This window comes from Triticum urartu, chromosome 5 (genome assembly GCF_003073215.2).
Source record: "Triticum urartu cultivar G1812 chromosome 5, Tu2.1, whole genome shotgun sequence".
In the NCBI taxonomy this organism is placed as follows: domain Eukaryota; kingdom Viridiplantae; phylum Streptophyta; class Magnoliopsida; order Poales; family Poaceae; genus Triticum; species Triticum urartu.
In genome coordinates, this window is record NC_053026.1 from 601,710,879 (window position 1) to 601,723,338 (window position 12,460).

A 12,460-nucleotide genomic window follows, 5' to 3' on the forward strand; every position below is an offset into this window, starting at 1 on the left:
CTATTGTAAGGGGAACGGTCACTGGTAGCGGAATTACCCCAAATGCATGGTAGATAAGAAGGCTGGCAACTTCAGCAAAGTATATACGTGTTATTAATGTGTACCTCACTAGTACTCCTGGTAGCACCTGGGTATTGGATACCGGTTCAGTTGCTATTATTGGTGACTTGAAGCAAAAGCTACGGACTAAACGGAGACTGGCTAAGGGCGAGGTGACGATATGTGTTGGAAGTGTTTCCAAAGTTGATAAGATCACCATCGCACGCTCCATCTGCCTTCGGGATTAATATTGAACCTAGATAAATGTTATCAGGTGTCTACGTTAAGCATGAATATGATTAGATCATGTTCATTGCAATACGGTTATTCATTTAAGTTAGAGAATAATGGTTATTCTGTTTACATGAATAATACCTTTCATGGTAATGCACCCTATGTGAATGGTTCATTGAATCTCGATCGTGGTAATACACATGTTCACGCCAAAAGATGTAGATTTAATAATGATAGTACCACTTTCTTGTGGCACTGCCGCTTAGGTCATATTGGCGTAAGATGCATGAAGAAACTCCATGCTGATGGATGTTTGGAGTCACTTGATTTTGAATCGCTTGACACATGCGAGCCATGCCTCATGGGCAGGATGACTAAGACCCCGTTTTCAGGTACAATGAAACGGGCAAGGGACTTGTTGGAAATCATGCATGCTGATGCGTGTGATCCAATGAGAATTGAAGCGTGCGGTGGATATCGCTATTTTCTCATCTTCACTGACCATTTGGGTAGATATAGGTATATTTACTTAATGAAGCACAAGTCTGAAACGTTTGAAAAGTTCAAGCGATTTCAGAGTGAAGTTAAGAATCATCATAACAAGAAGATCATGTTCCTACGATCTGATCAAAGGGGATTTTCTGAGTTATGAGTTTGGCAATCACTTAAGACGTTGTGGAATTGTTTCACAGTTGAAGCCACCTAGAACACCACAGTTGTAATGGTGTTTCCGTACGTCATAATCGAACCTTATGAGATATGGTGCGATCTATGATGTCGCTTACCGATCTACCGTTTTCATCTTGAGGTTATGCGTTAGAGACAGTTGCATTCACTTTAGATAGGACACCATCTAAGTCCGTTGAGATGACGTCGTGTGAACATTGGTTTGGAAAGAAACCAAAGTTGTCATTTCTTAATGTTTGGGGCTGCGATGCTTAAGGCTTCAGCCAGAGAAGCTCGAACCCAAAAGCGGACAAACACATCTTCATAGGATACCCAAAGGTGACAGTTGGGTATACCTTCTATCTCAGATCTGAGGGAAAATTGTTTGTCGCTAAGAACGGGTCCTTTCTCGAGAAGGAGTTTCTCTCGAAAGAATTGAGTGGGAGGAAGATAGAACTTGATGAGGTTGTCGAACCTTTATTTCAACCAGAAAGTGATGCAACACAGAAAGATGTTTTCTATGGCGCCTACATCTGTTGAATAGGAAGTTAATGATAGTGATCATGAAGCTTCGGATCAAGTTGCTATCGAACCTCGTAGGTCAACAAGGATATGTACTACTCCTGAGTGGTACGGTAATCCTGTCTTAGATATCATGTTGTTAGACAACAATGAACCTACGAACTATGGAGAAGTGATGGTGGGCCCGTATTCCGACAAATGGTTAGAAGCCATGAAATCCGAGATAGGATCCATGTATCAGAACAAAGTATGGACTTTGGTGGACTTGCCCGATGATCGGCAAGCCATTGAGATAAATGGAACTTTAAGAAGAAGACGGACGTGGACGGTAATGTTACCGTCTATGAAGCTCGACTTGTGGGAAAGAGTCTTTTCACAAGTTCAAGGAGTTGACTACGATGAGAATTTCTCACCCGTAGCGATGCTTAAGTCCGTCGGAATCATGTTAGCATTAGCTGTATTTTTCGATTATGAAATCTGACAGATGGATGTCAAAACAAGTTTTCTTACCAGTTTTCGTAAGAAAAAGTTGTATGTGATACAATAAAAGGTTTTGTCGATCCTAAGGATGCTAAAAGGTATGCTGGCTCCAGCAATCCTTCTATGGACTAGAGCAAGCATCTCGGAGTCAGAATATATGCTTTGATGGAGTGATCAAAGCTTTTAGGTTTATACAATGTTTGCTAGAAACTTGTATTTACAAGAAAGTGAGTGGGAGAACTACAACATTTCTGATAAGTATATGTGGATGACATATTGTTGATTCGAAATGATGTAGAATTTTTGGAAAGCATAAACGGTTGTTTGAAGAGTGTTTTTCAAAGGAAGACCTGGATAAAGCTGCTTACATATTGGGCATCAAGATCTATAGAGATAGATCAAAACGCCTGATGATACTTTCAAAGAACGCACACTTGACATGTTTTTGAAGGAGTTCAAAATAGATCAGTCAAAGAAGGGGTTCTTGCCTGAGTTGTAAGGTGTGAAGTCAAGTAAGACTCGAAGATTGACCATGACAGAAGAAAGAGGAAGGACGAAGGTCTTCCCCTATGCTTTTGTCATAGGCTCTATACAGTATGCCATGCTGAGTACCGCACCAGATGTGTGCCTTGCCACATGTCTGGCAAGAGGGTACAAAGGTGATCTAGGAGTGGATCACCAGATAGTGGTCAAAATTATCCTTAGAGGAATAAGGAAATGTTTCTCAGCTATGGAGGTGATAAAGAGTTCGACGTAAATAGTTACGTCGATGCAAGCTTAACACCTATCCGGATATCTCTGAGTAGAGATATCGGATGCGTATAATGGAGCAACATTTTGGAATAGCTCCAAGTGGAACGTGGTAGCAGCATCTACGATATGACATAAAGTTTTGCGAAATACATAGGGATCTGAATATGGCAAGACCCGTTGACTACAACCTCTCTCACAAGCATAACATGATCAAACCCAGAACTCTTTGAGTGTTAATCACATAGTGATGTGAACTAGATCATTGAGTCTAGTAGACTCTTGGATGTTGGTCACATGGCGATGTGACCTGTGAGTGTTAATCACATGGCGATATGAACTAGATTATTAACTCTAGTGCAAGTGGGAGACTGTTGGAAATATGCCCTAGAGGCAATAATAAATTGGTTATTATTATATTTCCTTTTTCATGATAATCGTTTATTATCCATGCTAGAATTGTATCGATAGGAAACTCAGATACATGTGTGGATACATAGACAACACCATGTCCCTAGTAAGCCTCTAGTTGACTAGCTCGTTGATCAATAGATGGTTACGGTTCCCTAACCATGGACATTGGATATCGTTGATAACGGGATCACATCATTAGGAGAATGATGTGATGGACAAGACCCAATCCTAAGCCTAGCACAAAGATCGTGTAGTTCGTATGCTAAAGCTTTTCTAATGTCAAGTATCATTTCCTTAGACCATGAGATTGTGCAACTCCCGGATACCGTAGGAGTGCTTTGGGTGTGCCAAACGTCACAACGTAACTGGGTGGGTATAAAGGTACACTACGGGTATCTCTGAAAGTGTCTGTTGGGTTGGCACAAATCGAGACTGGGATTTGTCACTCCGTGTAACGGAGAGGTATCTCTGGGCCCACTTGGTAGGACATCATCATTAATGTGCACAATGTGACCAAGGAGTTGATCACGGGATGATGTGTTACGGAACGAGTAAAGAGACTTGCCGGTAACGAGATTGAACAAGGTATCGGGATACCGACGATCGAATCTCGGGCAAGTATCGTACCGATAGACAAAGGGAATTGTATACGGGATTGATTGAATCCTTGACATCGTGATTCATCCGATGAGATCATCGTGGAACATGTAGGAGCCAACATGGGTATCCAGATCCCGCTGTTGGTTATTGACCGGAGAGTTGTCTCGGCCATGTCTGCATGACTCCCGAACCCGTAGGGTCTACACACTTAAGGTTCGATGACGCTAGGGTTATAGGGCAAGTATGTACGCGGTTACCGAATGTTGTTCGGAGTCCCGGATGAGATCCCGGACATCACGAGGAGTTCCGGAATGGTCCGGAGGTAAAAATTGATATATAGGAAGTATGGTTTTGGCCACCGAAAGTGTTCCGGGCATCACCGGTAGTGTACCGGGACCACCGGAGGGGTCCGGGGGTCCACCATGTGGGGCCACCAGCCCCGGAGGCCTACATGGGCCAATAGTGGGAAGGGACCAGCCCCTAGGTGGGCTGGGGCGCCTCCCACCAAGGCCCAATGTGCCTCCTAGAGGGGAGGGTGCAAACCCTAGGGCAGATGGGCCCTAAGGCCCACCCGAGGTGCGCCTCCCCCTCTCCCCCTTGTGGCCGCCACCCTAGATGGGATCTAGGGCAGCCGCACCCCTTGGGGTGGGAACCCTAGGTGGGGGGGCAGCCCTCCCTCTCCCCCTATATATAGTGGAGGCAAAGGGGCAGCCCAACACACGAGGTTCTTCCCCTGTTGGCGCAGCCCTACCCCTCTCCCTCCTCGTCTCTTGTAGTGCTTGGCGAAGCCCTGCTGGAGTTCCGCGCTCCTCCACCACCACCACGTCGTCGTGCTGCTGCTGGACGGAGTCTTCCCCAACCTCTCCTTCTCCCCTTGCTGGATCAAGGCGTAGGAGACGTCACCGGGCTGCACGTGTGTTGAACGCGGAGGCGCCGTTGTTCGGCACTTAGATCGGAATCAACCACGATCTGAATCGCTACGAGTACGACTCCTTCATCCGCGTTCTTGCAACGGTTCCGCTTAGCGATCTACAAGGGTATGTAGATGCACTCTCCTTCCCCTCGTTGCTAGATTACTCCATAGATTGATCTTGGTGATGCGTAGAAAATTTTAAACTTCTGCTATGATCCCCAACATAGTGGAACTCTCAATGAAAGCACCAATGTCGGTGTCAAAACCGGCGGATCTCGGGTAGGGGGTCCCGAACTGTGCGTCTAGGATCAATGGTAACAGGAGACGGGGGACACAATGTTTTACCCAGGTTCGGGCCCTCTCTATGGAGGTAATACCCTACGTCCTGCTTGATTGATCTTGATGAATATTAGTATTACAAGAGTTGATCTACCACGAGATCGTAATGGCTAAACCCTAAGAGTCTAACCTAGCTATGATTATTCGGGATTCGACCTATCTACGGACCTAGCCCTCTGGTTTATATAGACACGGGAGGGATCTAGGGTTACACAAGGTCGGTTACAGAGAAAGGAATCTTCATAGTTGGTCGCCAAGCTTGCTTTCCACGCCAAGGAGAGTCCTATCCGGACACAGGTGGAGTCTTCGGTCTTTGTATCCTTACGGCCCATCAGTCCAGCCCATATTCAATAGATCGGACACCCGAGGACCCCTTAATCTAGGACTCCCTCAGCCGCCCCCCATGGCAGTCCGAATTGGACTAGGGGAGGGAGCGGCGCCCCCCTTTCCCTCTCCCTCTCCTCCTCCTTCCTTTTCCCCTCCGGTGAAGAAAGGAAAAGGGGGGAGGCCGAATCCTACTAGGAGTGGAGTCCTGGTAGGACTCCCCCCCATGGCGCGCCCCTCCTGGTCGGCCGCCTCCTCCTCCCCTCCTTTATATACGGGGGCATGGGGCACCCCATAGCACATCAATTGTTCTCTTAGCCGTGTGCGGTGCCCCCCTCCACAGTTTACTCCTCTGGTCATAGCGTCGTAGTGCTTAGGCGAAGCCCTACGCGGATCACATCACCATCACTGTCACCACGCCGTCGTGTTGACGGAACTCTCCCTCGACCCTCTGCTGGATCAAGAGTTCGAGGGACATCATCAAGCTGAACGTGTGCTGAACTCGGAGGTGTCGTACATTCGGTACTAGAGCGGTTGGATCGTGAAGACGTTCGACTACATCAACCGCGTTAACCTAATGCTTCCGCTTTCGTTCTACGAGGGTGCGTGGACACACTCCCCCCCTCTCGTTGCTATGCATCTCCTAGATAGGTGTGATTTTTTTTTGAAATTGCATGTTACGTAACCCAACAGTTAAACCCCCGAGCTCTGCATCAATCAATGCATACGACTATCTTTATTAATTATTCCATGAAGGTCTGATAGAAACATACATAAAGCCACCCGAAGCCATCATTCACACCTACAAACTTGATAATGCGGAGTCCTCTCACTCCCCATATCTGTAACCGATATCCTCGCCCATTCATCCACATAACGTATCGGAACCAACAACCGGTGCGGCAGACTTAAAGCGTACACCACATGTACACATTTTAGAAGCCGCCATCATCGTCGTACCGTTGTCCCAATTTCAGGAGAGAGATCTGCATCATCCTTGCCAGTCGGACCAACTGTCGACGCCACCACGGTGCCCAACGATGCCACCGTCCTACGCTCGTCCATCCCGATGCGGAGACTCTGGAAGATCTATCGTGCGTAGCACCTGCCAACCAGGCATGACAAAGCGTAGCACCTGTCAGCCAGGCATGACTTAACATGTCCACTGAAGCTCCGTTCAAGACGAAACCCGCTCCGCCTCCTGCCTTTGCCTTCCAGCGCTGCTCCACAATCCCAAGAGAGAAACGACACCGTAGTGTTGCCATCGTCCGATCTGGAACACCATGATCCTAGGGTTTCCCCCGGAGCAGCAGGAGTGGGTTGACAGTAGTTACTCGACGATGCCTTCATCAAGGTAATGACGCAGAACGCCGCCATCGATGGTGTTGGCTCGGTTTTCACCGGCAACCATGTCTCCCCGACTCGCAACCAGGACTAGATGACGGATCTCGAGATCCTACCACCCAGCCTCAGGCCGACCACCTCCGACAGAGGAGATGACCACCATCGTCGACTGCACCGGCCAAAATAGATCTGACCGGAGGTGCCGCCAAGCAGCCCACCAGGCACTTCACGCCGGCGCCGATCCGAAGCCTGATGACGCGCCACCGCTGCATAAGTCGCCGCCACCAGAACCAGGCAAGCCAGCGCCCGCTGTCACCCATGACTGGGTTGCCCGACGCGCCGCAGTTGTCGTCGCTCGTGGCAAGGCCAACCGTCGCTGCAGCCATCGTCGGCGCCGTCGGATTTGCCGTGCCTCCACACGCGCAAGGGCTCCGCACCACCTGAGACGCTGGAGAGAGGAGGATCCCCGCCACCACCGTCAGCCCCCAGGCGCATCCCGGCGGCGTCCTCCGACGGCGACGGGGTGAGAGAAGGTGGATTCGGCCCCGACGGCGACTAGGGCTGGGGAACCGCTCGAGTCGCCGGAGTGGGGGCGACGTGGGGGTCGGGCTTCGCTGGTACCTACGTGCGTTCACGGCTAGTGAGACGTGTCAGCAGGCTAGTGGTATGCATGTCTATAACTTGTTCTTCCAGTCTTGCATAAGACTACCCACAGTGGGAGTAACATAGATGGTAACATCACACTTATCTAGATAAAATAGATGATGTGGCATGTAATTAATGAAGAAAGAGAGGCATGTGGTAATATAGCTAATTACTGTAACATCACACATATAAAAAAAAGATGAGTCTACAACATAATAAATAATGTGATGCATGATATAATACATATGTTACTACCCACTCTGAAGGTAGTAACATAGACTAGTAACATATGTATGTTACTACTCTAAGTTACTCCCCACTGTGACTAGTCTAAAATGGAGCGAGCTGCTATATCAGTACTGAGTCGGTTGTGTTGCCAACACACTGGTGCAAAAATAGCTGATTACAAACGACCAACGACGTGGGAGAGTATTGTTTATCCCGGAGAACATCCAGAGATAAAATCTGAAGAGCGTTTGAGTACATCTAGGCTGTAACGCTAGATAATTTAATTAACTCGTTTGCCTTTGCTAGCGATAATTGCCTGAGTTGGGAGTTCACATGAGGATACCAGTGTCTTTTCTTCTTCAGCAAGCGTCGGTGGTGAAGACACCGTGCCTTCGTTTGTTGATACGTATATATGCATGTTAAAGTATAATAAAGTGGAATGCGTCTTGGTAACAATACATATTTTACGTCTCTTTGCCCGCTAATGCTGGGTAAAGTGAAAGCGTTTCTCTTGCTGACCGCCGACAATGCCGGATATCCATCCATCCCATTTATTAGTTGCATGTTTATCTTACTAGAGATAAGCATGTCATTAATTAGTTCATTAATTGGTCTCCAGTTAATCTCAAATGAGGCCCTCTATATATTCGCCCACTCCCTAAGAGTGAGCACACAACACAGCGACAGGTTGCAAGAAGTAGCCAAGGTACATAGCCATGGCTGCCATGCACGAGAGCACTCCGTCGCTCCTTGTGCTCTTCTTGTCGCTAATGCTCTTTTTCACGGCGTCTTCCGCGCGCCACATGACTGGTGATCCACCGCCGGTTATTCCTTCCCCGCCGCCCCATATGGCTTCTCCAACAATGGAGGAGGCGTGGGAAGGCGTCATGGTGGCACCGAGGCCAGTTCCTTCTGGACCGGACCCTATACACCATCGTCCTCATGCCCCCCCGCCCCACAGGCCTCCCCCATCAACGGAGGAGGCGAGGGAAGGTGTCATGGTGGCACCGAGGCCGGTTCCTTCTGGTCCGAACCCTATACATCACTTTCCCGCCCCGGCGCCACAACCCCACCATCATCACCGATGTCATGACCTACCGCCCGCATCAACAGAGGAGGCGTGCGAAGGCGATATCGTGGCGCCGAGGCCGGTTCCTTTTGGATCACACCCCATACATAACCACCCTGCTCCAGTGCCTCAACCCAACCAGCATCGTCGACGCAAGGCCCCACCGCCTGCATCTTTGGAGGAGGGGAGGGAAGGCGACAACATGTCACCAAGGAGGCCACTTCCTGTTTTCGGACCAAACCCAAACCATAACCACCCCGCCAAGGCACCAGCTCCTCCTCATGAGTAACGATTGCCCTCGTGGCAACACATGCGCCTTTTACATTTAGTTACACCGGAAGCACTAGCAAATAAGAGATAAATCATTGCATCGATTGAATAATGGGCATGTAACCTGGATTGTTATCTTTGATCATTGTATGGGCACTCCACTTCGCCATGTCTGAATATTATCGAGTGATAACATGCAAGGTGCTTTACTATAACTCTCTCAGTTTTATTTTTTTAGGATTACTCTAATTTTTTTAGACAATTAGGATTACTCTATTTTTTAGTAACTAGGATTACTCTAATTTTTTTTGAGACAACTAGGATTACTCTAATATAAACAACGTTTTGGGCGTCATCAAGGGCCCATTCTCGAGTTGCCCATATCCATAGACTAGACTAGGCCCATCCCTCCCAGCCCGGCCCAGCGGAACCCAACCGGCAGCAGAAATCCAAACGTTATCCGCTTCAAAGCCGAGCGGCGTCGCCACCCCTCTCCAGCCAAACCCACACCCTCCGCTCGCTCGCTCGCTCTCCTTCCCCTCCCCAATGGCGGCCTTCGCCTCCACCTCCCCCTCGCCGGCGATCTCCGCCTCGGCCTGGCGCATGGACTCCCTCCGCGCCGCGCTCCCCGCGCTCCGCCCCTCCCCGTCGGCGGCCGTCCGGCCTCGCAGGCAGGCGGCCTCCGCCGCCCCGTTCCTCCGGAGCTCCTTCGTCTCCACGTCCTCCGCCTCGTCCTCCGTCTCCCCCGCCCCGATGTCCTCCGCGGCCTCGGCGTCGCTCGCCTTCTCCTACACCTCCTCGTTCTCCGGTGAGATGTCCTCGTTTTCCGGCCCTTATGTTTGAGCCCGACTGTGGTTGTAAATGCTGCAGTTTCAGTTTGGACACCCGAGTGTCAGAAATGCTAAAGTTCGCCAGCCGCCAATCCAAGAAATTTCTTGAACTGGGCAAGCTGCATATTCATTCTCCGTGGCCACCTGGGTTCCAATATTGTAGTATCAGGGGCACGTCATTTATTTATTTATTGCTGATGACCTTTGAGATGGTCTGTAGCTTTGGAATTGCGTTTCAGTGTTCAAGGATGCTCAACTCATTAAATCCTCAACAATGTATTGAACAATTGACAATTTCTCTCATGTTTTGTAAGAGCATCTATCCTATATTCCTATTACCCATTTCGTTGCTAGTGTCATATATATACTGGAGCATATGTTGGCAGTTACAAATAGGAAATACTAACAATGAACCAGTTGGCAAACTATTTTGAAGAAATATGTGTCATTTCTCATCTCTGCCATCAACAGATTCATCTACATTTGCACCCACTGTATTATAGCTCTGTTCCTTCCACTTTCTTCATCTGTTTAATCGCGATGATGCTTGAATGCATTGTGGTGCTTCAAATTGTGATGCTGCCATTTTATCCCTTGTGGTCATGAGCAGAACAAAAAGGAAAGCATAATTAATATGAACTGGTATAGCTGTATTTTGAAAACGTTTTTAATATGGACTTGTGGAATCAGAAGGGCAGAAGAGATTTGAATGGTGAAGTAACTTGTCATTCCATGCATAATTGTTTATCTTGCTGATTATGCGAACAAATATTATCATGGATAGAAAATGGTCTTATCACCTTACATTTGCCTAAAAGCTAGTTTTCCTTAGTATGTCGAATATCACCTAACTGATTGACCACACCATACAAATCTCAAACAATATAAGTATGTCCTGGAGAAATTAAAAGCTTCGGTTGTTACATGCCAAATATGCCAGATCGGCCTAAAAGGTCTTGAGCCATTCACGCTAAAGATAAGATTAGGATGGTTTTTTGAAAAATTCCTATGAATTTCACAATGAACTCATTCGCTGACCTTTCTCAAAATATTGCAGTGGAATCAAGCTTTGCGCACCGACTGTTTGGCACTGATGTCCGTGGAAGGATACTGGCAATGAGGCACGGGAAGCGCATTCCTAGGCTCAACAGGCCTGCAGATCAGCGGAAAGCACTCCTGCGTGGGCTGACCACACAGCTGCTGAAGCACGGGAGGATAAAGACTACTAAGCCAAGGGCAAAGGCGATGAGGAAGTGGGTTGACAAGATGATCACGATGGCGAAGGATGGATCTCTTCACAAGAGGAGGCAGGCCCTGGGGTATATTTATGAGAAGCACATAGTCCATGCACTGTTTGCTGAGGTTCCAGACAGGTACGGGGAAAGAAACGGGGGCTACACAAGGATCATCCCGACATTCCCAAGGCGGGGAGATAATGCACCTATGGCTTACATCGAACTTGTCTAGGTGAGGTGAATCCCTTTTATGGTATCACCAAATTGTTCTTATTTTTCATTCTTGAAATAGACTGTGTCATTATCTTGACTCTGTGCATGTTAGTTTTCTTAAGTGTTATTAAGGACATGAATTTAGAGAATCACTGTATGTGTTTCATAGGCAGTAAAAGGACATGGAACTGTATCTACAAACACTAATTGTGCAAATACATGGTGTGCCAAAAGTCTGTTTGCTTACATAGTGTATTTTAGAGTTTTGCTGGTAAAGACCATCCTTCTAATTCATGTATTCATATCTGCAGAGAGTCATCCATTGGTTGCAGTCCATCCATCGACGCTGCTCAAGCCGGGTGTCTGCGAATCGCCTTTTGAACCTGTGTTTTCATATGTTATTTTGTAACAACAAAGTGTAGATCATGTCACGGAATTTTTGAACAAACGAATGTCATCCTGTAACTGCAAGATCAGTGTGCAATACTAGTATTTTGGAATGTCTCCTTACTGTAATCTGTTTTCTTTCAAGTCTTGTGCTCTTTATTCTGGGAACTGTTCATGACGTTGTTGGCGTGCCTCCCAATGTTTACGCGAGTTTGCCCTGGTCCTGGACAATGCTACATCGTTTGTATATGCAACTGCCGATCCTGCACTTGAGCTTCTAGAAAAGATCTATAATGTGATGTCTCTCTCTGTTGAAACTTTGAGCTCAGCTGAAGAGCCACCTTGTATGTACATATAGCGTGTGAACATATAAAGTACAACGAAGTCAGGATGGCCGAGTGGTCTAAGGCGCCAGACTCAAGTTCTGGTCCTCTTACGAGGGCGTGGGTTCGAACCCCACTTCTGACAAATCCTTTTTCTTTTTCTTTTTGCTTGCAATTGCATTTCTTTTGTCCCGTTTATATATTTATATATTATATATGTCACGAACGCAATCTAAATCTTCTTTCTTATTCTTTTTCTTTCTGCGGGGTGTAATCTTCCTCGTATTGGTTCATTCTGTTTTAATGCAATCTCAATCTTCTTTCATGGTACTATTCTTTTTCTTTCTGCGGGGTGTAATCTTCCTCGTATTGGTTCATTCTGTTTTTCTTCTCCTGCTAGTAATTTTCTTTTCTTTTCTTTTAACACCACCCACTAGTAATTCTCGATCTTTTTTTTTGAGGGAATAGTAATTCTCGATCTTGGCTGTACGAGTGGACCCCAGCCGTGCAGTGACCACAAACCGTACGAGGGCAGAGATGAATCTGTCAGAGGCTCAGAGGAGGAGGTGTGTAAGTGTAACTAGACCGTACCGTGGGTAGATATCCTTGTCACGTCGTTTCTTGGAGCGTTGCAA

The 12,460-nt window shown here is 47.4% G+C and overlaps 1 protein-coding gene and 1 non-coding gene across 2 annotated transcripts; both read left to right on the top strand.

Annotated features, from left to right (window-relative positions):
• Positions 1 to 9,319: 9,319 nt before the first annotated feature.
• On the top strand, positions 9,320 to 11,631 carry LOC125511120 (50S ribosomal protein L17, chloroplastic). Its single transcript, XM_048676408.1, has 3 exons — positions 9,320 to 9,645; positions 10,725 to 11,134; positions 11,427 to 11,631. Exons 1-2 carry the CDS (start codon positions 9,384 to 9,386, stop codon positions 11,132 to 11,134), a joined length of 672 nt encoding a protein of 223 aa, XP_048532365.1. The 5' UTR covers positions 9,320 to 9,383; the 3' UTR covers positions 11,427 to 11,631.
• A 255-nt stretch (positions 11,632 to 11,886) lies between these two features.
• Positions 11,887 to 11,970, top strand: TRNAL-CAA. Its single transcript has one exon. It is a non-coding gene; the product is annotated as a tRNA-Leu (tRNA).
• The last annotated feature ends 490 nt before the right edge of the window (positions 11,971 to 12,460 follow it).